Source organism: Aspergillus ambiguus (assembly GCF_047715705.1).
Source record: "Aspergillus ambiguus strain CBS 117.58 unplaced genomic scaffold BDV59scaffold_47, whole genome shotgun sequence".
NCBI classification, from domain to species: Eukaryota; Fungi; Ascomycota; class Eurotiomycetes; order Eurotiales; family Aspergillaceae; genus Aspergillus; species Aspergillus ambiguus.
The window spans coordinates 88777-113988 of NW_027395560.1; the positions used below are offsets into that span (position 1 = coordinate 88777).

The window sequence follows — 25212 nt, forward strand, 5'->3', positions numbered from 1 at the left end:
TCGTATTTGTATTACCAAAACCATTCATGTGGCTCCGTTCTGTTGAGACAGTGGGGATAGCGCCGTCGATCCTGTCGTCGGAGTTACGCTGGCTCTCCGGCCATGGTATTCTCGTCCATTCTTCAGTAATCTCGGAATGAGTCAAGGGATAAGTCCTATTCCATCGTTTTCAATCGCTCGGTTATCCGGTAGCGATCAGTCAGGAGCAACCTGTTAGTTTGAAAGGTGTCCGTATACCCGACAATGTCGGGTATCTTGGGATGCCATCCATTAACCATCTGTCTCGAATGCTGGGGGGTGTCCGTTGGGGCGCTCTTGTTCAACTGTTCAGACGTTCATTATAGTAAGTGACAGAACATGGATGTCATCACCCATATCTAAGGGCATATATGGTCTGTACATATTTATCTTGGCACACAAATATAATTCCCAACGGGACATATCCGGAATCTCTGCCCCAAACGGTTGGTCGATCCTCGATCTCTCCCCGTCTATAGTCTCGAAACATATCGTGGCCGACGTCCCTTTGCAGTCTTCCGGGCATACGGATGTCCAGCGGTTGCGGGAACGAGATGGTCCACGTCGCCAGTGTGCACCAAATGGGGGCCGGCCTGGTCCAGACTGGTAATTCCGTTGTTTCGCATGGCTGTCTCTAACTCGTCTCTCATGACTGGGCGTGTTTCAGTATCACGTACAGAAGCGGCTGAAGGATGTATTCACTTACTGTCGATCAAATGTTCGACACCCTCCTGGCCGTAATTCGTCGCGAACAACATGCTGCGTCCCATGCCGACGGCCGTCGCGCCCAGGCAGATTGCCTTGAGGATGTCCGTCCCTCGTCGGATGCCACTATCCACGTAGACCTCCATGCGGTCAAAGATCTCCGGGCAGCGCTTGTGTAACTCCAGAAGCGTGATGATGGACGGAGGGCTGGTGTCGAGGTTGCGTCCTCCGTGATTACTGAGCAGGATGCCATCTAGCCCAGCGCCCATCGCAAGAATAGCATCGTCCGCTGACATGACGCCCTTCAGGCACACCGGCAGATGCGTGTGTTTCCGGACCCAGACCAGATCCTCCCAGGTCAGCCCTGGATCAATGAAGCCAGCCATCACCCGGCCGAGCCCGCCGCCTTTCTTGTCGTTCTTCGCCTTCGACGGGGCCATCGGCACCGACAGACTTTCGTCCGCCTTGACGCGCTCGTCCGCCTCTCTCTTGCCCGGCCAGGCCGCATCCACCGTGACGAAGATAGCCTTGACGTTCGGATTGGCAGAACATTGCCGCAGCAGCGCGGCAGACTTCTCCCGGTCTCGGTTCACATACAGCTGGAAGAAGAAACTGGCGGTCGGCGCAGCAGACCGCAGGTCGTCCATCGTGTACGACGAGTTATTCGAGATCTGTGTCACCGGTTAGATCGCGCCCATCCGTGTCCCGTTTCGCACGTTATTGGATATACGTACACCTTGCATGATTCCCTTGGCCTCGCACGCCTTGGCGATCGCACACTCCCCCTCCGGGTGGATGAGCTTTGCCATGGCGGCGGGACTGACAAACAGCGGGAGACTGCAGTCGACGCCGAGCATGTTCGTTTTCGTCTCGACGTCGCGGACATTGCGCAGCACGCGCGGCCGGAAAAAGATGCGGTCGAAACACGACTTGTTCGCATCGCGCGTGATCAGATCCGTCGCTGCGCTGGAGTAGAACGCCCACGTCTTCTTGCTCACCGTGCGCGACGCCACCTCCTGGAAGTCGTGGGCGTTTATCAGCGTGTCGAGGGGCGGCTTTTCGTTGTGCGCCAGTTGGGCGGTTTGGGTGGGCGGCGGCTTCGCCCACTCCGCGTCGATGGTGGCCTCGTCGATGGCGCCTAGGTGTTTGTCCGGGGAGAGATTGGCTTTCAGGACGCCGGGCGTGTGGACCTCTGAGTAGGGCTGGGTGGCATCGCGGCCGGCGTACTTCAGGATGACTGCTCGCGGGGATCAGTGAGGCTGGCCCTGACGTGCCAGTGCAGGCAGCTACGGATGGGCTTCTTACTTCCGGATCCGCCAGGGTGTTCGTCCAGAAAATCGGTCACATCCCAGACTTGGTTGTCGACCACGATCCAACAGGTTTCCGGGGAGTTGTGTCGGGAAATCTCCTGCGTAGACAGGAGTTTCTTGACTGACATTGTGACTGGGATTGACTAGTAGAATGGGCAGGAATGTGATTTGGAGGAATCTAAACGACGACGAGAGTGTATCGGCCGAGGCGTTATAAGCAGTCTCTCCGCATTGTGTTGTGTGGGGAGAAGAAGATCCACTGCGGATTTCTCGCCGGGCTATCAGACCCCGACGCCAATCGGAGGATGCCCGATGTTCTTCTTCACACACCTGACTAATAGTAATTCCGTCGTTGTAAGAAGTTGTACGTCGTGGGATAGGGATATCTAACAGGTACAATAGAGCTAGACCTGATGATGAGAAACGTCTCGGACCTTTTGCGATGGAGTACTAGTATGCAGGTTCTTGGGGCGATGGACGACTGAAATGTCCAAGTTGATTACAGCAAGATCCAGGTATGTTATAGTTACGCAGGCAATCAACTGCAGCGAGATTGGCGTTAGACGGCCATGATCTACTTTGATTGATGCCATCCATCTTCGTTCCTGAGGCAGAAACTCAGTTACATAATGTATCAGCCACTGCGGCGCCCAGACGGTGGCTGGTGTTTGTCGGATCTTCCAGGCACAGACTAAATATTCTACAATTCTGTCATAGACCGTTCTCCTCGGCGTTTAAATATGTCCACTTTTGCTCCTTTGCATACTATTTGGGGATGCCTTAGATGAAGAAAGTAATGTTCCTTTCTGTGAAGACGGCGAATAACATCGTGGTCCTATCATCAGCACATCCTATGCACGGCCAAACCAATCCTAGCCTAATACCAGATTTTCCCAGTCATGGTCAGCCCCAGTCAGATCGCACGACGACAGAAGCCTCGGTATTCAGAAAACATTCAAAGCAGAGGGACACCAAGCAGCCAGCTAGAAAAGACTCGGTCCTAGCTACCAGAGCTAACGGAGGTCAGCCTAGCTGGCAGGCGGTAATGCCGATCTAGCAGTCATGTCGGACCTAGCAGCCCTGGCAAGGACTGCCGAAAGCTTATTAGTATGGAGCTGACATAGTAGTAACAGGAGCGAGACTCCTTACCGGTTGATGCAGTTTCCACGCCAGCAGTAAAACTTTCCGGGGCAGTCCACGCTGGACCGACAATGGCCATCAGCCATACAGATGCCGTTGTAGCACCAACCAGTTCCGCAGTCCTGGTTCTTGTGGCACTGGCCAGCCTGTCTGGGTTCGATAAGACCAGTAGAGTCGTTCTCGATAGGAGTAGTGGCAGCGACGTCTACATGGTGGGGTGGTTAGCTAGGAATTTTAGTTTGGACTGGAAAGATGCGCACCATTGGGGCCATCAAGCTGACCAACGCCGTCAGGAACTGGAGTGGACGTCGCGAAGGCGGCCATGAGAAGGACAATGGGAGTAAGGAGCTTCATGGTGGGTAAGTTGTTTGAGGTGTGAGGGTTTCTTTAAGGTGAGGTGACAATCGGTGGATGAGTGTGATGAGAGAGAAAGGAAATGGGAAGCGACTTTGATTGAAAGAAAGAAGGCCCTTGATATACCTATACCCAGGAGAAACTAAACAAGTTACAGTGAAGGAAGCTCGATCTTATTCACGCGATCAAACGCCCTGTCAGTTCTCTAATTCACGGGGATATCACAAACAAACGCACCACGCTTAGTTACCTACTTAACTACAGTTAAAAATACCCGAATATACTTCCGAGTGAAGATGAGAAAGGAGTATCCGCTTCCGATAGAGCTTATTTCACTAATTTTTGCTTACAGAGTAAATTGGTCCGTGAGTGAAATGATATACTAACGCATTCTAGTATTTATCTAATAGTGATGCTTAGCAATCCCATTGAATCTTATAGGTTTGGTTCCTCTTTGAGGTACAGCTCTGTTTTAGTCACCAGGAAGTTGTATCGATTGAGGTCATCGTGGGTGATTCCTAAAATGGGGTCAGCGTAGTGTACGAGCATTATCAGAAATTAAATTATCTTAAATCCATACGCAAGATAGAAATTATCCAGTATACTTTTATCCCAGAGAGTCGACAACGTCGAACCGTGGCGTGTGTCCCTCGGTGTGCACGTGACCGATTTCTGGATTAACGGCAGAGAGCATACGTAGTGTCCAGAGGGAAAGTTAAAAAAAAAAATGCTAAACTTAGACTCAGGCAGTGATCAAGTGGCTATGGCGTACTGCGCACGTCTTACATATGTCTGGAGATGAACTGTCATGATCTGCCCTAAGCTCTCCCCGTTCTACGCACCTCGCAACAACCGACCCCTGTTAGGCACACTCTGGATCCCTGTTCCTACGCTCGTGAATAACTCTAATGACGAGGAGCTACCGCAACCGTCGAGCATCCGACTCATCGGTTTGCCACAGCCTCGTGTGGAACTTCCCCGCGGACAAACGGCGTCCGACCCTAACCCCGCGATAAACCCCGACCGTCCTGAGTAAGAGAGTCGAGGAAAAAAAAGGTCAAAAGGCAAAAGACAGTCTGACGGGCGAAAATAAACTTGCATGAGATCATTCACTGAAGAAAGGCCGAGAATGGGGCGATCTGGCTAGGGGCGCAGGTCTGGTCCGTCCGGCCTGGATCAACCATGGCTCGCTTCATATTTTTCCTCCCTAGTCTGAAGCTTCCCGGAGATCCCCAGAGAGAGAGAAAAAAAAATTCCGCGAGGAAAGGACAGACTCCAGTGTGGGTGACTTCCTTCCCCTCTTCTCTCTTCCTCCTACGAACTTCCTTTAGCGCGATCGTCTGTGTCTGTGCATCGACTCTGCCGCGATAGGCGTGCTAAGGGAACCATACCGCCTACGGAGTACACTTGGTCCCTTAATTTCCTTTTTTTTTATGCCTTTTGGATCCCTGGATTCCTCCCTTCTCCCGCACCGCCAGGGTGACTTCACTCTGTCTCTATTCAACTGACGGTGTACCTCCAATCTACATCCTCATCTCGTCATCCACGTCTGCCTCAGAGCTGCCTGTCAACTCCCGACACCCTTCCATCTCACCCTGCATCTTCGCAGCTAGCAGTCTCCATCATGTACCTGCTACACCCGTCCACGTCTACCTGAGCCTTCTGGGCTGGGCTTTCCAGTCTATCTCTCGTCTCCAGCTTCTTCCATCTCCGTGTGATCCGTTTCCACTCGGCGGATTCTTCTCCTCCTTCGGGCCCAGAAAGACATCTTGATCCTACCTACATCGAGGTACCCGGGAGATCGGATCCATATTCGCCACCATCCTTCGCTCTACACAACCGCTTCTCCCGAATCTCAACCAGCGACGACCCAGCCCGGGTGCGATGATCGGCGTTCGATCATCCCTCGACATGTCGAGCCTTTCCTCCGCTGTCTACCCAATGGGGGACCTTCAAATGGCTATCCCACTTGCTCAAACCAACCCCAACCCTGTGTATGAAGATCAAACCGGTAGGTTTCTCTATATCCTCGTTCCGCTCGCACCGTGTTCTCACGCGTTGTCAACCGATGCTAACGCGTCTCGTCGCAAAGAGCTCATCAAGAGCCAGCCAGTGGGGCCGGAGTTCAACCCCCCTCCCAATTTCGGAGAGGTCGTCAAGGGCGTATATCGCAGTGGGTACCCTAGCGACTGGCATCTGCCATCCCTCAAGAAGTTGAACCTCCGATCCGTCCTGTAAGGATCTCTCCCACGCTCCTCCGCTGTGAATCCTCCCTGACAGTGCGTACAGCACCCTGGTTGAGGAATCCTCCGCCATCCCCAATTATACCCACATCCTCAAAGACAACGGGATCAACCACTTTCGTATCAAAGTCCATCCCAACAAAGATCCCGCCATCAAAACCTCCCAACAGACTATGAACGACATCCTCGAAATTCTGCTTAACAAGGCCAACCACCCTATCCTAGTCCACTGCAATAAGGGAAAAGTGAGTCCGCCCTCGGGTTCCCGTCCAAGTATCCATACTAATCCTGCCCCGCTAGCATCGTACCGGCTGTGTTGTCGCTTGTTTCCGGAAACTCCAAGGCTGGCACCACGATGATGTGATCAACGAGTACCTCAAGTACGCGTGTCCGAAGTCGCGAGTCTTGGATCTGGAATATATCGGAGCCTTCGATCCATCCACGCTTGCTCCCCGAGCGCGTGCTGTGGATGCTAGCTCATGGAAACCATCGGGGAAGTACAAGGACATCCAACCGAAGGACGCAGACTTGGTGGAGTACGAAAATTGCCCCGCATCCGTCTAGGCCCTCGGGCCATATCTCATTTCAGTATCACTGGTGGCGGCCTCCCTGATGACTTATGACCTGAGATGACGGTGATACTTGTATACGGAGTTTATTGGAGTATTGGGCGTTTTAGGGCGTTATGGGACGCTAGAGTTCTATCATAGATGGTGGGATCTGCACGGCGCACGGATTCATTATCACTTTCACCCGGACGAGGTGCTTACCGTCGGGAAACACAAACTCGCTGGTTGCTATGCCTGAGGAGATCCTCTTGTTGCTATTACCAGAGATGCATCAACATCATATCCACTACTAGGTTACATAGACTTGCTATCATCAATAAAACAACCTACCTAATACTTGTCAAAGTCCTGTGTCTATTTCAAGACCTCGATCGGCTTGATTGTCTAGTGTAACAGAACTTGAATTGCAGTAACTATCGACTCCACTTCAACGAAGCTTCTTAAAGATCGAACTTCATGTCTTGCCATTGTTTCTGTATCATGGCTGACACCACCGAGAGACGCCATTCAGCCGCCGCATCTTCGCTTAATCCGCTTGTGCTTTGTTGATCGGACTGCCGTGTACGGACTGCCGTGTACTCCCATACTTTATCTCTTCGTCTATGAACATCAACACACGACGATTGCAATTCCAAAAGTCCTGGGACGCGGCAAGTGCGTGGTCCGTCAGTGCATTGTGGTGTCTTTTAAGGGCGCTACATTGCTGTGAGCATGCTATTTACCATCAGGCCAAAATCCTCGGCGGAGGCTAAGGCAGTGGTCAGTTCTCGTGCGTACGTATATTAACAATTGCGATAGCTTTGAGAAACCCCGCTATACTTCTAAATCTAGTTACACAGCATACCTTCCATTATTTCACTGCCAATATCATCGCTAAACTGTGGGAGAATATCTTCCTCCAGAAGTGGGATCGCGGTACCATGCCCCTGTATATATGCGAAGGTTTCTTGCCCTGGCACAAAATGCTGCACATGGTTCCCGAAATGCCAGCCTTTGACCTGTGAAATGCGGTTCTGGATAGTGCCACCCATAAAATCATGTCCAGGTTGGACATACTCGGCTTTTCCATCAATGTCATAGTGACACAGTATATCGTCTGAATACTCTGAGGTGTTCTCATTCATGAACGTAAGATCATCTTCATCATCTTCCTCGTACAGACCCAGTGCTTCGTCGTCGGTTCCGATATAGCACACTGACTCGTCGTGGTCGGCTTCCTTGCCAGATGTTCGATCGCTTTCTGCGAGCAAAATATCATCAAAGCGGTGCGTTTCATGTCCCATTTCTGAAATAGAGGCTAGTAGGTGCGAAGTTCGCGAAAACCCAGGTCGCTCAAGCTGCTTCTGTGCAATTCTCCAAAGCGATGTTTGTATAGTAAGTCTCTGCGATTCCCATTCTGTCTCTGCTGAAGGGGTTTTGAATGCGGAGAGGTTCACTCCCAAAGTCTCGATCTTATTCTGAAGGGATCCGTCGCTCGTTGCCTTGAGGGCTGAGGCAATTGATCTGGCAATTGATGGTATAAACTGTGCGCGGAGGTTCATCTCCTATGACGGTCAGCAAAAGCTTTTTTTTTTTTTTCGGGTATCTGAAAACTTGCCTCGCGATAGCCCAGGCTGAATATTTGAGGGACTATATGAGGTAGGGGTTGTAGAGATGTCTTCCCAATGGACTCTCGATCAGGCACAGCTAAGAGACTCCGAAGCCCACGACTGAATAAAGAACTGAAGTCTCCGGTTTGGAGTGTCCTCTCACACAAATTAAAAGGAGTTGTTGGGCTTGAGTCTTCGACGTAGCGTATGTCCTCTTCATCCATATGGCTCAGCTCATCCGTGAAGGTCGATTTACACATTGCGGGATCATGACTCCATATTGTCAGACCCATTGATACCTCATCGCGACTTGCTGTATGGTCGACAAATGCAGCTCTTTTCGAGCCGTCGTTCTGGAGTGCTGTGTAAAGTGCAGCATCCCCGTAGAATGGCAAGGCTGAGAGCTTTGGTACCAATGGGTTGGGTCGACGATATTCTAGCGATATATGGAGGGCTGAGAATCTCACTGTTGGAATACTAGGCGGGGGCTGATAATCAGACGTGTTTTGTATTGCAGGCGGTAGTCTGGCGGCCTTTTTTGGTAGAGATGTCTGTAGGCTTTTGCGTAGGCCGAAACGTAACTGGAAATTGGCAGAGGTATGGGAGTCGCAGCTTTCGAGCATGGGGAAAAGACCTAGTTCTGTCCAAATCTTGGATGTAGTGTTAGCTATTGTGTCATCTAGAAGGAGAGCCTTGCTGTACTTTGGAATTGCAGAAGCTTGCCCCCATTCCTGAGACGAAATCCTCAAGTAGACAGCCCAGGTTAGGGTCCGCAACTGTGTGAAGATGTAATTTGAATTCGGCTGGTTGATATATCCATATCTCTCGAGCAATAAGTACGTCTTTTAGAATCTTGGGATCTCGGTATCTTTGGTCGTCTGGTGGCAGCAACACTTGGATCGAGGGGCGCAAAGCTAAGAGTAACTCAGAGTGAGAGGAGAGAAACACTTCCTCCCCGAGGTTGACCAAGCGCTCCACGGTGGAGCTGGTCATGTTGTGGTGCAATGTGTGAGTTGGGAGAGTGTAGAATGGGATGGGAAATTAATTGGGTGGCTGATGGACTTTCCTTTTTGTTACAAGCACAATCTCACTGCACACTGTAGGAGTACATCCTTACATCCTTTTACCAATCCCTGAGAAGACATTATGAGAGCTATATGAAGATCCCTACTTAAGTAACACTGCAGAAGATTACATTCCATTACACAGAAGCCCGAGGCAGTTCTATATATGAGCAAAAAGCTATGCAACAACCCATCATAGACGTGGATTATGCTACTTCTCATGCCCCTTCACAATTTACCGGATGGCAAAAGGTCCAGCAGCGTTGAACAGGGTAGGCATCTAAGGCTGTAAGTCTGTGATAGACCAGTAACTCTGAAAGGAGCTCACCTGAGGCGCAGTAGACAGAGAAGTATCAAGGCGCAGATACCAAACACTGTCATCCTTGACCGTGGGAAGGTTGGTCGGGATCGTGAAAGTCACAGTTCCATCATCTTCGGGGATCCCGTCGGTGATCTTGATGCTCCTTTCAAAAGAGATGGTGTCCAGATTCCGGACAGGGTTATTGTACAGCCAGACCGAATAAGGGTCTCCGGGGTACTTGATCAAAGTATCATCGCAGCGAGTGGTGCTCGCCCGGTTGAACTCGAGAGTAATCTTGGATCCCGGGGACACCGTCGAGTTGTCGGGAATACCTTGGAAGACATTGACACACGCATAGTCACGCTTGCCCCAGGCTGTAAATGCAGCATGTCAGTCGGTGTTTGCATGACTGTGAGCATCGGGCAGCATACGGAGGTTCTTGTCAAATGCGGTGGCACCGAGCGCAAGCAGCGCAGTGGAAAGAGAGAGTGAGACCTTCATTATTGCACGTGGATGGCTTGTCAACGACAGACAGTCAATAGTCGAGTGTTGGATAGGTCTAGTTGATCGACGGGGTGTTGGAGGTATTTATAGCTTGATATCTGATTCCATCCCTCGACGGCACCATAGATACTTCGGGCAGTTGTTGGGAGGGCCATCGCATGGATCAATCTATTCTTGTCATCTCGACGGCTTGGCTGAGACATTTCGGGTACTACGTATGTACTTCGGCCCGTCGTATTCAAGAAAATAACTCTCCACAGCTTGGTTAGTTCTATAGGTTATTGATCTTCGTCGACTTACCTCGGTGTTTATCAAGGTTGGATCGATTAATGTTGTCGATCTGTTTTCAGCAACGGATGTTGACCGAACCGTGTCTCATCGGTTAGTAACATTCATTTTCCTCGAAGGGTTCATTTACCTTTAGGGATGGTGATCTTACGCTATGGGTGTCAAGACTTAAGAGGTCTCAGGTTTCAACGGAATGATGTGATACGATGACTATTCTAAAGTTGTTTCTCCTCAGCTGCGGCTTGCATCAAACCGGCTCCCCTCATAGGATTTCAGAAGGCTTTTTGATGATTCATAGAAATGTGCAATTCAGTAAGTCTAATTAATAGGATATTTCCAATCCTGTTAATTGGAGGCAGGTAGTTTGTGTTTTTTAAGATGCATGACCTACGTATGGTGTGTGATGGTCGACGGCCTGGGTGCCAGATCTTCCAGGCAGAATGGGATTGATGGGAGATGCCAACGATATTCACCATTCAGGGAGTGGCTCAGCTAGGGCTATACGAGCTTCAGTAATTGTATGACTCTTTTTCCACTTTCTTTTTGTCTCCATGAATGATGTCTTCGTTTCAGGTGCCGAAATCGAACAATTTTCTCAATCAGGCCACAACACTACATAATGATTTATGAAGGAACCCTTCAGATTCTTTATTAATACAAAATTAGATAGCCTCAGTCAACTGTGTCTCCGTACTTCAATGGTGGGAATGTTTGACTTCTACTACCTTACATACCATATTATGTAGAGGAATCTATTAATCCGGGTGAATCCCGGCGGAGACTTCAATTTTTTTTTCGGGAGTAAGTGACGTGACCTGGTTCTAAGGTTAGTTTCCTATTTATTCACATAAAGAGCACTAATGTCACCGGTCTCTCCACCGCAGTTACCTTAGTTTGCGAATACTTATGTACCTACCTATATCATAGATACCAACCAGACCTTACATGTACAACGCCATTTACATAGGAATCGCTTGTCGCAGTACCACTACACGTCTCTAAAGGGTCTGTCTACCTTCATGCGTTGCGGCCATGGCAAGGTCGCGGATGTCCATTATAGAATCCCGGCGGAGACTTTTTAGAGTTGGATAAAATAAGGTAGGCGCAGGCAGGCTGGAGCTTTTTTTTTTTTTTTTTTGGATATATATAACAACATTACCTCCATTTCTACCACTCCTAGCATACTGGTCCATCTCAGGATATTCTAGATGCTTCAATTTTTTAAATGGAAGTGCGTATGCCGAGACATGATACCGCCTATACACCCTTTGGTTGAGTTGCTCGGTCTCCAGCTGTTTGTTTACGTTGTCGAGCATGTTCGTGATGTATATTGAGACCAACTCTATAAATAATCTCCCGAATATGCGATACCTATATTAACAGTACTACCACCGAAACAGACATAAGCGGAAACCCACTACTTTCATTGGTCATTTCGTAATCAGAAGAAACAGAAGGGAAAGGTAAGAAAATGTGTAGCAGGGGGAACAAGTCGGGCGAGGGTACTTGAACAGGCGACATTAGATGCTGATGCTAAAGAGACGAATCGGACAGACAGAAAAAGTATCCCCGAAGAAGTTACAGGCAGTAAGTGAATATAACAGTGACCTAGGGTAACATTGTATCTCGGAGGGCAAGATAGACAGGGGGTCAGGAAAAGCCTCCGGATTAGAAAAGGAAGTACGCAATCAAGAAACTTAGTAGACACAAGCCAGCGACAATCTGCACCGGCACACCGGCCTCGGCGGATTGAGTCTGTTGCTGCTGCACCACCGAGCCGCCCGACTTCTCGGTCTCGCCACCGATCTTGCGCTGTCTCAGGCCCTGGTCGGCGAGGCGGTCCTTGAGGTTTTGGATCTGGGTCTTGGCATCGGAGAGCTGCGACTTCAGCTCATCGACGGAGGAGGATGCGGCAGAGGTGGTGGGGGTATCGGCAGTCTGGCGGGCCAAGGACTCCCGCTTGGGCTTATCGTGGAAATCAGGCGGTGGGATGGGTGACGTGTCGTCGGCGGCTTTGCTGGAGGCGCCGACAGCGGGCGTCTGGTAGTTGGCATTGGGGGAGGTGTATGCAGGCGGCTCATCCTCGATAATGTTCTGTAAATAGCAAAAGTGACATATGTTAGGTTGGCGGTGCCGGTGGGTTAACGTGGGTTGTGGAAAACGTACCGCGCCATTCGTATCAACCCCTTGCTCCGCGACTGGGGATTCTCCAGCCGGCAGCCAGTTCACACGGATCTTGCGCTCCTGGATGGAGGACTTGGAAGATTTCTCGAACTAGACAGAGTTAGGAAGGATCGGTAGACATCTTCTCGTAAAAGCGTACAATTGAGGTAACGTTGGCGAACTCCATATCGCGGGTGACGGCGACAGTCTGGACCAGGAACTTGTCCTTACATTTGGCATCAGGAGCGGGCTCTTCCTTCATCGCCTGTAGCAGGACTGATACCATAAAGTCAGAGACCCATAAAAGGAGACGCGCGGCATTGTGGTCGCCTGGAAGAACACACCTTGGACATCGACAGTCTTTCCGGGCTCTACCCGCCCGGAATTCGGTCGGACACAGTAGCTGGTCAGTGTTAGCGCCTGACACGTTCTAGAATCACGACAGTTGGAGGCCATACTGTTTCGGAGCGGTCGTTTTGACCTGGTAGACAGGAAAAATCAGCACGCGATTGCATTTCTCGAGGGCAGGGCTCGCACATACCTTGAAGACGACGGCTTCGGGATTCTCATTATTGAGGTGCAAGATCTGGCATACTTCACGGTTGAAAGGCCCTGATACGAGTCAGTCAAATTTGTCCTGGCTAGAATAAATCCGAATATCATGAAGCTCACTCTTGAAGGCCAGCTCGGGAGGGTCGAGGACGATAGACATGGCGGGCGCACGATAGAGTCCGGAAGGAGAAGAAGGTACGGGAGACGCGCGGTCAGGGAAAGGAGTTCAAAAGTGAGACGATTCCACTCGCAAATATCGAGATATGGAGAGACAGGTCGAGGTCGCAGGACCGTACTCAACGGAGAGGGGAAGACGAAGCCAACGGAGACGAAGCGGCGGAAAGGAGGGAGCGAGGATGATGATAATATCTAGAGTGGTGATGATCGAGCGCTGATTACTTATTCCTCCGTTGGGTTTCCCGGGGGGTGCTGACTCAGCCCACGTCAGGTGATGTCATCACGGGGTTTGTCTCTTTCGTGCTCTTTTCTGGCCGCAAACGATGCCAAATTACTTCCACCAGGACCCTCTGTAGGGGGATGTACGTTGACGCACGACGGATTCCAGGCTAGTCCTGTCAACTATGTCGCGTAGCAGGCTATTCTCCTGTCCTCGATTGATGTCCCCGGATTCCACCGGGTTGACATCCTCGGGTCTGAACGACAAAATGGTGCGAGCTAAATCGTCGATACATGTGATCGTGCTGGACTTGATATTGGCTAGTCTGTAGTTATCTTCCATATCTATCAGGCTGGATTAATATACGATTTTTGCTACGGATCCGCTTTAGTATGCTCAATTCTAGTGGTATAGTTGTATTTAACTATATTTAAGTGTATGCACCGGAAATATACTATAATATATTGTCATTTTGATATTATTACCTTATTTATAAAGCCTACAGAATCCATGCTGTAGATTCAAGTAAAATATTACACATGAGTTAGATCTGTTACTTTACCGGCCATCGTTAAAGTGGGCACCCCGACTTGGGCGAGACGTCACCCGCGAGCTGAGCTTCTCACAACCTCCATTCCGCTACCCCTCGCCTCCGCCACCACGCTACCTAGTATCCTTACAACTTCACACCGCAAACCTTCCATACTATAGCACACGATATTCCCTACACCTACCCGTCGAGTGTCCATCAAACGCCTCCCGAACACTACCCCGCCTTTCTCTTCGCGCCGTCTACCTCGTACACCCCTCATACGCTCCAAATGGCGACCTCCGACCTAGACCAGCTCATTGAGATGGGCTTTGACAAGGAACGAGCAGAATTCGCAGTGAAAAAGAGCGGTGGTCGTAAGTCATCATTGATCCATTTCTACCCGAACAGCTACTGAAGGACCCTTCAGTCCAAGGCGCCCTGGAATGGCTCGAACAAAACCAAGACAGATCGCTCGATGAAATCAAAGCCGACGCCGAATCGAAGGAGGACGATGAACCCCCAGCCCTACAGCCCGGCGAGGAAGCCAGAAGCTTGGTCTGCAATGAATGTGGCAAGAAGTTCCGCAGCCAGGCGCAAGCCGAATTCCACGCCTCCAAGTCGCAACATACCGACTTCTCCGAGTCAACCGAAGAAATCGCACCGTTGACAGAGGAAGAGAAGAAGCAGAAGCTGGAGGACCTTCGCCAGAAACTGGCGGCGAAAAGGGCCGTCCAATCCGAACAGGATAAGGTCGACAAGAAGAGGAACGAGGTGGGTATCTCCTGTTGTTTATGGAGAATTCTACGACAAGATACTGACTGGTGGTGTTAGGAAATCCGACGGAAAAACACCAAGGAGTCTCAAGATATCAAGGAGGAGCTCGAGCGCAAGCAAAGAATGAAGGAAGCTGCAAAGAAGAAGGCCGAGAAGCAAGCTGATATCGAAGCGAAGCGACGTGTGAAGGCCAAGATCGAGGCGGACAAGGAAGAGCGACGCTTAAAAGCCGAGAGAGAGAAGGCTGAACGTGCCGGTGCCGCGCTCCCTGCGCAACCAGCACCGTCTGCCCCGACCACTTCCGGCCCTGTGGCGTCCAAGCCCGCCTCTGCCTATACCGAAACTCGCCTGAGGTTCCAGACACCCAAGGGAAATGTCATGAAGACCGTGCCCGTCACGACCACCTTATTCGAAGTCGCTTCTGCTTTGGAACAGGAGGATGGTGTCAAAGTACAGAGTTTCCTCCAGACATTCCCAAGAAAAGTGTTCGATGCGGAGTACTTTGGGGAATCTTTGAAGGATCTGGGCCTTATCCCCAGTGCAAGCCTTGTGATTCAGTAGATTTTTCGTGGAGTCAGGTAGATTGGTTGGATGGAGCTGGATGCATTTGAAGAATAACAGAGGCGTTGTTGTCAACTTGATGGATACAATTCGGTGTGATACATACGGATCGGGAATCTACCTAGGTGCTATAAATGCATGGGCTTAGTGAACCCCGATCTAAACCGGAGACTCCAGTTCGTACCTGAATTAAAGTGTACGGGGTACACAGGTTGGGGTGAGGCAAGCCCAGGCCATGGGAGCTACAATATGTCACGTGACATCGCGATAAGGCGTGTCCGCCAACGCGTCTCCGCGAGCTGCTCTTGTTCCTGGTATCCTCCACGGACAACCTACCACCAGCTCCTCCTCAAATGACCCCTTATAATTCACATTATAATTACCCCTGATTATGCCCGCGTGAGTTACTCTAACACTTCGGCCTCAACCACCATTGTACGCGTCTCTCGGGCTAATCGCGTCATGCTCAGTGTTGGCGACCAGCATCGCGGCGGTCCGACATCTATCATGATGCCCAACAGCAACGGAACCATGACAGAGAACCCCTTTGAAGAGCCCCAGCGTCGCATGAGCGAGTATACGGCTCAACAGATTGCCACCCTTCAAGCACGCCTCGATAGGAAACTCGGCCCTGAGTACATCTCGTCCAGGCCTGGAGCGGCCGGACAAAGAGTCCACTACCTTGCTGCGGACAAATGTATCAACCTTGCCAATGAGGTTTTTGGGTTCAACGGGTGGTCGAGCTCGATTGTGAATATCCAGATTGACTTTGTACGCTTGCGCATGTTTGACCACGAGGGAATCTGGAGAAGACGGTGTAACTGACGCTGCTGGTGCCTCCAGGTCGATGAGCACCCAAATACCGGCAAAATTAGCTTGGGACTATCCGTGATAGTCAGAGTGACACTGAAAGATGGCACGTATCACGAAGTACGTTCGAGCTGTACTCGTATCAGCATTCCCTTGCTGCGTGCTTACCACTTTCTACCTAGGATATCGGATACGGTCACATCGAAAACTGCAAAGGCAAGGCCGCGGCTTTTGAAAAAGCCAAAAAAGAAGGGACCACAGACGCACTTAAGCGTTCCCTGAGGAACTTCGGTAATGTGCTGGGTAATTGCATCTACGACAAGGATTATGTCTCGAAAGTTACAAAGGTTAAGGCTGTGCCTGTATGTGGCTCCTTCGACGGGTTTCTGCGTATTTGCTTTCTGACCATCCTGTCAGGCAAAATGGGATATCAATGAGCTTCATCGGCATCCAGACTTCGCGCCGATCAAGAAAGAACCGCCTCCGCCCAAACGCGTCCAGGAAGATGACGATCTTCCTCCTCAGCCTGCTATTCCCGCACCAAAACGAAACCCAACCGACTCGAGTAACTTCGATGGAGATGGAGAGTTTGGAAGTATGAAATACCACCATTTGTCTACAAGCCCGGCCAACAAGCTCACAATACCTAGGTGACCTATTCGACGAAGCCGACTTTGGTGTCGCAGAGGACGTAAACCCAGATGAAATCGTTCTGGGACCCGATACACACAGAATGCAGCAACCGCCCACGCCATTGAACGGCCAAAATGCCTACAAAGGCCCCGTCAACAACAACCCCTTCCCGGCGGGACCCAACTCATCTGTCATAACTCCATCCAAACCCGAAAGAAACCCAAACCCACAAATGGCCAGTCGACAAATCCCGCCCCCGTCCCTAGCCAACCGACCAAACACCGCGGCCCCGGATCAATCCGCATATCAAAGAACACAGCAAAATCAGCAACCAAACTTCCCAAACGGCAGAGTAGCGCCTCCGGCTCCACCGAAGCCAGCCCAAGATCCCACCCCCCCGGCTGCCGTTAAACGCGAACCGGCCGCACCCAGCGACACCAAAGCGCAAGACATGCTTCCGCCGGGCAGCACGCCATCCGCCTCGTTCTTCTCTGCACGAGCAGTTGACCTCCTCCGGGAGAACCCTCAGGGAAGCGCCGCGGCGCCCGCATTCGATCCCCACGCGGAAAGCCCGTCAATCCGCAAAACAGCCGGCATCGACCATACCAAATCCGTTCGCATCTCGAAGCCCATGCTCGCCGGCGTGTCCCCGGCTGCGAACAACACCCGAGACTTCGTCAACCCGTCCGCCGACATGCACCGCAAGATTGGGGCGCCTGGCGGTGGCGGTGGTATGAACAGCCCCCTGAACAGAAATCAAACCACCTCGTCTTACCGTCCGCTGACCCGACCGAACGTCGACTCGCGAAACCCCGCCCCTGCGATGACCGCAAACCGGCCCCAGAACATGAACGGCAAACGTCCCCCTCTCAATGATGTGACAAACGCGTCTACTCCGGGAGGCAGCGGTCCTGCGGCCTCGGGAGCTGGGTTGGACCCGAAGAGACCGAGGGTCGATCAAGGTGCTACCGTACCCCCGCAGCAGCCGCCACAGCAGTGAAATGGGAAGATGGGGTATCTGTTACTGAAATACTTGGAAGATATGGCGTTTAGGCGAAGAAGGAAAGAGACAAAGGAACCGATCATATTCTGTAACGTGCCACATTAATCAATACATTCATGACACTTCTTCGTATTAGTTGCGTACAGTAAGAGTCCATTGATCTCCCTAATTCGCATAAATGGAACTTTCAAGACCCCCGGAGAACGCTTTCTTGCCTCCCCTTCCCGGCAGAAGATGGTTGCCCACGATCGATAGGGTAGGTTTTTGCGATAGATGAGGGTGATGGCTGAGTTGTTGCGCTCGTTCAGGTGTCTGTTGCTTGGGAGGCGTTGGCTCCGGTAGCTCAAACGTCACCGCCTCTGGTCTGAGATGCTTTGACTTGGGAGTGTGTGGAGTGAAGGCCTTTGGCGTGTTTTCCTTTGAAGCCGCGGGATTCGGGGTGCCAGGATGTACTGGTTTGGCATTCGCCGTCTTTACTGGGGTTGAAGCCGAGACTAGTGGCTTTACAGAATTTGGCTTCGAACTGGCACTATTCGGATAGGCGGGCTTTGAAGCTTCTGGTTTGGAGGGCTTTGGGAATGACGACTCTGCCAATTCTGCGAGAGTGGTAAAAGACTCTGGCGGAGGAGACTGGGGCATCATGTCAGAAGGACGTAGGGCTAACAGGTTTTGGATTGAGTAGATCATTTTTCCCTGACACCCGTTAGGCTTATGCCCTGGAACACGAAAGCACAACCCTTCGAGGTCTTTGGATGGGAGGTCCTCAGGAGCATCAAAGTCCAGAAGGATCCCTACCTTAATCGAGGGGACCGCAACGGCCGCCTTAGATGAGACGACCGGAGGAGATACAGCTTCTGCAAGTGATTTGGGGGTGACAGCTTTGGCTATGGCGGACGCACGGGAGACGGAACTATCATCGTTAGACGCTTGTGTGTTTTGAAGGGAAGAGCCATCGTTGTAGATCTGGCGAGCACAGTGCAGGGACTCTTCGGGAGGGCTGATGACCAAGCTCGAGAAGTCACCCCTGCAGGAAGGGGGGTCAGAAGGACGAACAGAGTAACGAAATGATGCACTTACATCGGTCTCCTCTGGCGGGAAACGGTAGAAGATGTCGCTTTCGGCTTGTAGGAGCACTTCTTGTCGCTCTTTGCCTTCTCCTTGCCAGTATCGAACCGGGCGGAAACTGAACGGGCCGAGGCTGGATGTTGACGCGGGGCCTCAAGGGGCTCGACGTTCTTTCTCTTGGTGCCCGTCTTGGAAGATCTGGGGATATTTGCGGGAGGAGGCGGGAAGCGGGAGGGCTGGTGACCGTTGGGGCGTATTGTGGCAGCCAGGTTCGCACGGTGACTCTGACCGCTGTTGAGACTGGAGAGGTTTTCCAAGTCCTCGGTGTCTCCGATGGTCTTGTGGACGTCTTTTTTGTGTTAGTTAACTCTCGTGACACGGACGTCGGGAGACAGAGAAGACTTACTATTCCAGCCATCCAGACGTGGCTCGTTCCTGGCAGCAAGACACCGATTGGCTTCGATGTCTGGCAGGGATGCAGTTGCTTTGGGCCTTCTGCTATCGACAGTGGAGATGTGTTCGCGTCGCCGACTGCCTAGATCAGCCAGTTGGAGATTTTTTAGACGCTCAAGGACGTCAGCCTCCATTGTGGGCTGGGATATGGATTAAGAGGTTGAATCTGTGGAGCGTAGATAAGAATTGAAGAGGGAGTTGGATGAGGAAGTTGTGAGAGAAGTGGGTGGAGGGAAGTGAGAGAATGGAGGAAGAGAATAGAGGGGAGGGAGGCGAAGAAAAGATGGTCAGTAACAGAAGGTCTCGCACTTGACTCCGCTGAGCAAACGCGCGCCTCTGCAGAACAGGAAAGAATCCGCCCATCGAAAGGGTCATTCTAGACCGAAATTGCTGGAATCACAGCCCGGTAACCTTTATAGAGACAAGTCTTTATATTGTAAACATATGTACACTTGATTAGCCCAGGATGGATACGAGGTCTAGTCTATCTATCAGTGAAGAGTGAATAGAAATGGAAATGAGGAATCCGACTCCCTACGCGCTGCAAGTAGCCGGATCACCGCCGCCTGTGAATCAAAAAGTCAGCATAAGGCAGAATAAGACTGTGCAGAACATACCACTGATCATCTTGGCGATAGCCTGCACAAGACTGACCACCATGACAATGATGCCAAAGGCAATGCACAAGTACGCGGGGAGTTTGGCTTTCTGAGATGTGTTGCTCAGCTTGATATAGCATAGTGGAGGGAAGATATACGCCAGTGCGGCAGCACTTGTGGCTCCTATCAGTTCAAAGACCGCCCCAAGGTCGCAGGTGATCAGGGACATGGTCATTGCGGTTACCACCAGAGCCGATGTGAAGATGAGATGTCGAGCCATATTGAAAGGTTCGTCAGGGAAGTAATATGTAGTCATGACTTCCCGGCATACGAAAGCCTCCAGTGGTAAGGTGGTGAGCATGTTCAGGCCAAAGCAACTATTACAATCAGCTCAAGTAGTGCCGAATGTTCACATGCCAGTAAAACTTACAATCGCGCAATATTGACAAGGACGTTATCAGATGGGAAGTTATTTAGCACGTTGCCTTGGGTTTGAGACCCAAAGAACAGAAACCCAGAGATGGCCATCGTCAAGCACATTAGAAGAGAGACTCCAGTGGAGTAATGCGTCACCATCGTGAACCGATCTAATGTTGGTTTCTTAAGGGAACCATAGATGAGCAGGCTATTATGATCTTTGATATTGTGTTAGCATTGCATCAACGAACCCGATGGGAATCGCACAACTTACGACAAACAAATGCTGTCTCATATCAGTGTCCTATTCCACTTTGGATCTTCAGGGGTGAACACATACCAAAGGAGATCACTCCGACGGCCTGGAAGAAGCCCGAATTCACCAACAAAAGGCTCTTCACTTCGCCTCGCGACTCGGAAGATACACGGAATCCTTGTGTAATGACGGCAACCACGATAACCATCATACTTATCAGAGCCAGCGTCGACGCCTTGGCCAACTACTCGACGGTTAGTCGTAGGGAACGCACACTGCAGAGAGAATCGAGTCGAACCTTCGCGATGTCTCGGTAAAGAGACAACGGGTACGATATAGTCAGCACCAGGAGGACGATTATAGCCCGTCTGTCGGTCAAGAGCCAAAGGAAGGACATGTCGCGAAGGGATGGGAAGAGAGAGTTTAAGACATGTGGTATAGAATCGCCGACGATTATACAGAACGCTATCATGCCCCCGAATGCAAAGGCCCATTGTGCAAGAGAAATAGCAATGAGGCCCTTTCTCCCAAAGCAGTGCTGCATCGTTGCCTGGAAGGAGTCCGCGCCACTCAACTTGGAGTTGACAACTATCAGGCGGATTGTCCAGTCCACCGCGATTGTAAGCCCCACCAAGAGGATTATTCCCATGGCCATACCTGCCTGCCGAAGCGCGTAGGGCTGACCAATTATACCCGCGCCGATAATGCTATTGGCCATGTTCATAAAGGCCATGCGCATTCCGCTCCTGGGCCGAGCACTCTCCAGATGTTCCTCGGGGAAGAAGTCGTCAGACGTCGCCAGGGTCACACTGGGAGCTTCTATGTCTGTCAGGAGCGGAATCGTCTGCCCACCACTCCTTTCTGAGCGGGTTCTTCCCATCTCCGCATAGTCCTCCTGCTCCAGCCAAGACGAGTCCTCGGACAGCCGAACAGGGTCGCCCGAACGACGGCCATCTTCTGAATCCTCCTCTATGTCAAACCGGACACGGTTCATGGTGCGAGGCGGGCGACGTTGTCCATCGGAGAGGTGTTGTGCGAGGGAAGAATGGTGTGCTCCATTGGCAGCACCCATGGGGGAGGTTGGGGTTGAAGCTGGGTTAACTGGATATTGCTGGTTTACGGCGTGCTCCGGCGGAGGGTCGGTCTGGGGAGAGTCTGGCAGTAATGACGGTGACTCTGTCCCGCCCTGGCCATTCTGGCCAGCCAAGAGAGAAAGCTGTTCCTCATCCCTGGGCATTGCTGGGTGTGTTGAATGCGCCGGAGAGAAGATGATGCGATGCCAGCTAATCAATGACCGCCTGGCACGTGATGACGCTTATCGATAAACAGGGGTCAATGGCATCAATAGCATCAGATGCTTTGGAAGATCGCAGGGATGATTGTATCCGATAAACGTTTACGGATACTCGTTAGAGGAGATCCACTAATCAGAAACGCAGAAATGCGCGGATTCTATGCAGATTCATACGTATAGATACATAAACACCGACCCCAACACCAAGCAACAACTCAATTCTGAATCTCGCTCTCCTTCCACCCATCTCCCGTCTCGTCCGCTCCGGCCGACTCAGCCGAGATCCCCTCGCCGCCGCGTCCATTCCGGTTCGAGCCCGCACCACCACCGCCGCCGACGATTCGACCGCCCTGGGCACGCTTCACTCGACACCACAAGCCCACATTCCGATCCAGAATAAACGTCCAGATCACCCACACCCAGCTGCGATGGCACGGCAGCGGCTCGTAGAACTCAGCGGCGATGCGGTGCAGCGCGTGCAGACGCGTCCACGGCACGGCGGGAAAGTCGTGATGCTCGTTGTGCAGGCCGACGTTATAGGTGAGGATGTTGAGCGGGCCATAGTACGAGTAGGTTTCCGGGGGTGGGAGGCCCTGCACGGCGGACGGCTTCTGTTGCGTCTGTTGCTGGCGGATCGACTCGGTGCCGTGGTCAACCCCGGCGAAGAAGTAGTGCTCGGCGATGAAGTGGCCAGCACAGGGGTGCAGGGAGCCGGCGAGGAAGGAGCTCAGGATGAGGTAGTAGAGAGGTTGGAGGGAGGGCCCGCTGAGCTGGGTGAGGGCGTAGTCGAAGGAGAGCTGCACGAAGAGGTTCAGGAGGTGGATGGGGGTGAACGGCGGGCTGTAGATGAACATAGGGCGAAGGGCGTAGAAGAGGATCTGGAAGGTGCAGAAGAAGGCCTTGCCGAGGAGGGAGTCGAGGAGAAAGGCTTCGACGGCGGTGGGGAGGTCGGTGTCGAGGCCGGCGACGCCGAGGGATTTGTGGTGGGTGAGGTGGTAGGGCTGGGCGGGTTAGTTACGGGGGCTTTGCTTTGGGGGATGCTGGGGAATGGACATACCCGGAAGGCGGCGCTGTAGGGCAATCCGATGGGGAGATTGGCGAAAATGGCCAGCAGACGATTGGCCATGGGTGAGCGAAAGGCGAGGTTATGGGAGATTTCGTGGATGGCCAGGAAGAGGTTCTGGTTGGCAGTGGCTCCGATCACGTAGGCCGTGGCGATGAAGCGCCAGTCCAGCATGGAGGTGTTCCGCAGGAGATACGCACAGCATATCTGTAGGGAGACGACGCCGAGAACGACATATTTGGTCAAGGGTTCGGGACCGCAGAGCTTGGTGACCTGCGCGTGCGGAAAGGGTCAACATGTGGGCGTGGATGGAAGGGGAGGGGGCAAGAAGGCGGTTGTACCTCCGGATGGGCTTTGATGATCGCCTGCCGTCTTGACCGATGCGGTTCCTCGGTATATGTCCAGAAGAAATGGTCCTCAACGGCAGAGTCCTCAGCGGGGGGGATTCTGGTTGAGGACGGCTGTTCCTGGGACGGAGACTTTGCGGCGGACACGCGGAGGTGCGCAGTACCGGCGGTTTCGACAAGGGATGGCATGACGGGGAGGATGGACAAGGAATGATCCTACGCCATAAGTATGTGGGAGGGAGAAACAGGAGGAGGAGGAGAAGGATGAAGAAATGCAGGGGAAGAGGAAGAGAAGAAGAGGATCAGGAGATGATGTGTCGGAGTGGATGTTTTCCACGTGGGGCGACCCGGTGGCTCACATGGTCCGCTCATTTATGGAATGCAGCAGATTCAGAGAAAAAGTCATATCATTGCTAGCGTTCTATATCATTTTTTTGAGGTCTCTACCAGTATTGCTTCGCCATCAGTAGTCGTCACCGCGACTGATCACTTCCTTTACGTTCGGGCGAAGGACAATCGTCTATGCATAGTCAGTATCCAACTCTATCTCCAAGGGCACAGCAGTCTTACATGTTCAAATTGGGCGGTATAAGAGCCCTTGATGTCGCAGAGAGGCGGGTAGTCCTGGACGATGCCAGACGAGACCAGGTTGTTCAGCTGGGAACCGTTAGCAACGTCTCGCCCATCATCCAACATGGGTCTTTCTACTTACTCCAAGGAGGTACTTCTCCTGGCCCAACCGGTCCAGATACCGACGACAGAACGGCAGAGTCCCAAAGTTCTTGTTGATCACGTTCAGCAGGTTCTTCGCCGATGACAGTCGCAGCGGCACGGGGGTGGCGTTGGGTACCAGGGCGTAGTGGGAGGTTTCCATCTATCATCGTCAGTACATCTCCACAAGCAGAAGAACGAAAGGGAAAAAAAAAAAGAAAAGCCATACATCCTCCCTCACGTAGCCCTTTCCGGTACTACCGAAAGTCTCAATGGCAAAGACCTCGCCCTCTTCCATCTTCGTCTGGTCCCCACCCTTCACGATGGGGACACTCTTGCCCCCGTGGATGACATGCTGGTCGATGTTATGGCCGTTCAAGTTGCGGATACATTTGACGGGGTGCATCTGCCCGTTGAGCTCGACCTCGTAGCTCTCCATCGTCTCCTGGATGGCGGCCCCAATGTCGCTCATGCGGACGTCGATACCAGCCTCCCGGATTCCGGTGTTAGTAGCGTCCTTGACCGCCGCCAACAGCGGGTCATACACCGGGTCAAACGCCATGGTGAAGGCACTGTCGACGATGCGGCCGTTGAGCTGCGCCCCAAAATCAACCTTCATCACATCCCCCTGCTGCAACACCATCTTGTTGCCCGCGTTGGGCGTGTAGTGCGCCGCGCAGTGGTTGATGCTCAGCCCACAGGGGAATCCCATGCCGCCCTTGAGGTTGTCGCCCTCCTCGAGCCCCGGGTGGCCCGTCAGCGCGCGCACCGCATCCTCAATGCCCTCGGCGATCTCCGTCAGCGTCTGGCCGGGCTTGATGTTCTTCTGCGCGTACTGCCGCACCTGCCGGTGCACCTCGGCCCCGTGCCGGTACTCCTGCAGGAAGTCGTTGTTCATGCGGTCGAGGTACCGCTTCTCCTCGTTGGTCGTGCGGTAGGCGTTCTCGTTCGCGTACTCGACGATCTCGCCCTCCGGATACTGGTTGTTGGGGAAGAGCTGCGAGATGGGCACCCGCGGCGGTGTGCTCTGCACCTTGGCGCCGCCCTTCTTCTTCTTCTTCGGCTTGCGCTTCTTCTTTTTCTTGGCCGCTGCGAGGTCCGTCAGGTCATGCTTGCATCTTGCATACTATCTCAACCGCTGGTGTACCCACCTCCGTTGGCGGCTCCCTCCGGAGCAGCGTTTCCCTCTCCTTCAACGTCGTCGGAGTCATCCTCCGCGTCGCCGGCTTCAGCTTGGCCCGCGGCCGCGGCGGTGGTGGCGGCGGCCGCCTTTGCGTCGCCGGCCTGGCCGTTCACTGCGTATCTTATCAGCGTGATGGACGAAGTGAAGGGGACGTATGGGGTGCAGCGTACGGTCAAGCTTCTTGAGGTCCTCAGTAGCCTGAGCAGCCATGGTGACGGACAAGAGGGTGCGGTGTGGTGGGAGAGACGGAAAGAACGGCGGGTAGAAAATTGAGGGGATGCGGCTCTCGTGCCAAGACTTATACTGCGTATGAT

At 52.3% G+C, this 25212-nt stretch overlaps 11 protein-coding genes across 11 annotated transcripts; 3 read left to right on the forward strand and 8 right to left on the reverse strand.

Moving 5' to 3' along the window:
* Positions 1-106: 106 nt before the first annotated feature.
* BDV59DRAFT_187372 (FMN-dependent alpha-hydroxy acid dehydrogenase) lies at positions 107-2599 on the reverse strand. The gene is made up of 5 exons (XM_073691199.1): positions 2436-2599; positions 2029-2373; positions 1458-1960; positions 725-1394; positions 107-670 (listed from the first exon to the last, which is right to left on the reverse strand). Exons 2-5 carry the CDS (start codon positions 2159-2161, stop codon positions 492-494), a joined length of 1485 nt encoding a protein of 494 aa, XP_073543792.1. The 5' UTR covers positions 2162-2373; positions 2436-2599; the 3' UTR covers positions 107-491.
* A 530-nt stretch (positions 2600-3129) lies between these two features.
* Positions 3130-3762, reverse strand: BDV59DRAFT_187406 (uncharacterized protein). Its single transcript, XM_073691200.1, has 2 exons — positions 3434-3762; positions 3130-3378 (listed from the first exon to the last, which is right to left on the reverse strand). The coding sequence occupies exons 1-2, from the start codon at positions 3525-3527 to the stop codon at positions 3179-3181; spliced, it is 294 nt and encodes a 97-aa protein (XP_073543793.1). The 5' UTR covers positions 3528-3762; the 3' UTR covers positions 3130-3178.
* Positions 3763-5438: 1676 nt separating this feature from the next.
* Positions 5439-6334, forward strand: yphA (tyrosine phosphatase family protein; the record flags this gene model as incomplete). Its single annotated transcript, XM_073692655.1, has 4 exons — positions 5439-5538; positions 5620-5761; positions 5817-6015; positions 6071-6334. 4 exons carry the CDS (start codon positions 5439-5441, stop codon positions 6332-6334), a joined length of 705 nt encoding a protein of 234 aa, XP_073543794.1.
* A 2627-nt stretch (positions 6335-8961) lies between these two features.
* BDV59DRAFT_187410 (uncharacterized protein) lies at positions 8962-9954 on the reverse strand. The gene is made up of 3 exons (XM_073691201.1): positions 9725-9954; positions 9321-9667; positions 8962-9272 (listed from the first exon to the last, which is right to left on the reverse strand). The coding sequence occupies exons 1-3, from the start codon at positions 9792-9794 to the stop codon at positions 9228-9230; spliced, it is 462 nt and encodes a 153-aa protein (XP_073543795.1). The 5' UTR covers positions 9795-9954; the 3' UTR covers positions 8962-9227.
* A 129-nt stretch (positions 9955-10083) lies between these two features.
* On the reverse strand, positions 10084-11204 carry BDV59DRAFT_187412 (uncharacterized protein). Its single transcript, XM_073691202.1, has one exon. It carries the CDS (start codon positions 10559-10561, stop codon positions 10358-10360), a length of 204 nt encoding a protein of 67 aa, XP_073543796.1. The 5' UTR covers positions 10562-11204; the 3' UTR covers positions 10084-10357.
* Positions 11205-11278: 74 nt separating this feature from the next.
* Positions 11279-13236, reverse strand: BDV59DRAFT_187413 (putative integral ER membrane protein Scs2). Its single transcript, XM_073691203.1, has 7 exons — positions 12921-13236; positions 12790-12860; positions 12707-12729; positions 12593-12651; positions 12409-12524; positions 12252-12359; positions 11279-12179 (listed from the first exon to the last, which is right to left on the reverse strand). Exons 1-7 carry the CDS (start codon positions 12958-12960, stop codon positions 11754-11756), a joined length of 843 nt encoding a protein of 280 aa, XP_073543797.1. The 5' UTR covers positions 12961-13236; the 3' UTR covers positions 11279-11753.
* A 459-nt stretch (positions 13237-13695) lies between these two features.
* BDV59DRAFT_187415 (uncharacterized protein) lies at positions 13696-15248 on the forward strand. The gene is made up of 3 exons (XM_073691204.1): positions 13696-14103; positions 14157-14500; positions 14561-15248. The coding sequence occupies exons 1-3, from the start codon at positions 14019-14021 to the stop codon at positions 15062-15064; spliced, it is 933 nt and encodes a 310-aa protein (XP_073543798.1). The 5' UTR covers positions 13696-14018; the 3' UTR covers positions 15065-15248.
* A 145-nt stretch (positions 15249-15393) lies between these two features.
* BDV59DRAFT_123083 (RAD52 DNA repair protein RADC) lies at positions 15394-17631 on the forward strand. The gene is made up of 6 exons (XM_073686846.1): positions 15394-15463; positions 15535-15835; positions 15908-15994; positions 16057-16236; positions 16292-16469; positions 16525-17631. Exons 1-6 carry the CDS (start codon positions 15456-15458, stop codon positions 17505-17507), a joined length of 1737 nt encoding a protein of 578 aa, XP_073543799.1. The 5' UTR covers positions 15394-15455; the 3' UTR covers positions 17508-17631.
* Positions 17632-17675: 44 nt separating this feature from the next.
* On the reverse strand, positions 17676-19162 carry BDV59DRAFT_205618 (uncharacterized protein; the record flags this gene model as incomplete). Its single annotated transcript, XM_073694675.1, has 3 exons — positions 17676-18534; positions 18588-18924; positions 18982-19162. 3 exons carry the CDS (start codon positions 19160-19162, stop codon positions 17676-17678), a joined length of 1377 nt encoding a protein of 458 aa, XP_073543800.1.
* A 312-nt stretch (positions 19163-19474) lies between these two features.
* BDV59DRAFT_187419 (putative amino acid transporter) lies at positions 19475-21551 on the reverse strand. Its single transcript, XM_073691205.1, has 6 exons — positions 20599-21551; positions 20385-20544; positions 20319-20330; positions 20058-20262; positions 19646-20004; positions 19475-19594 (listed from the first exon to the last, which is right to left on the reverse strand). Exons 1-6 carry the CDS (start codon positions 21535-21537, stop codon positions 19563-19565), a joined length of 1707 nt encoding a protein of 568 aa, XP_073543801.1. The 5' UTR covers positions 21538-21551; the 3' UTR covers positions 19475-19562.
* Positions 21552-21809: 258 nt separating this feature from the next.
* BDV59DRAFT_196008 (methionine aminopeptidase) lies at positions 21810-25108 on the reverse strand (the record flags this gene model as incomplete). The annotated part of the gene is made up of 8 exons (XM_073692656.1): positions 21810-22595; positions 22652-22930; positions 22999-23220; positions 23575-23661; positions 23717-23878; positions 23945-24804; positions 24867-25010; positions 25069-25108. 8 exons carry the CDS (start codon positions 25106-25108, stop codon positions 21810-21812), a joined length of 2580 nt encoding a protein of 859 aa, XP_073543802.1.
* Positions 25109-25212: the final 104 nt, after the last annotated feature.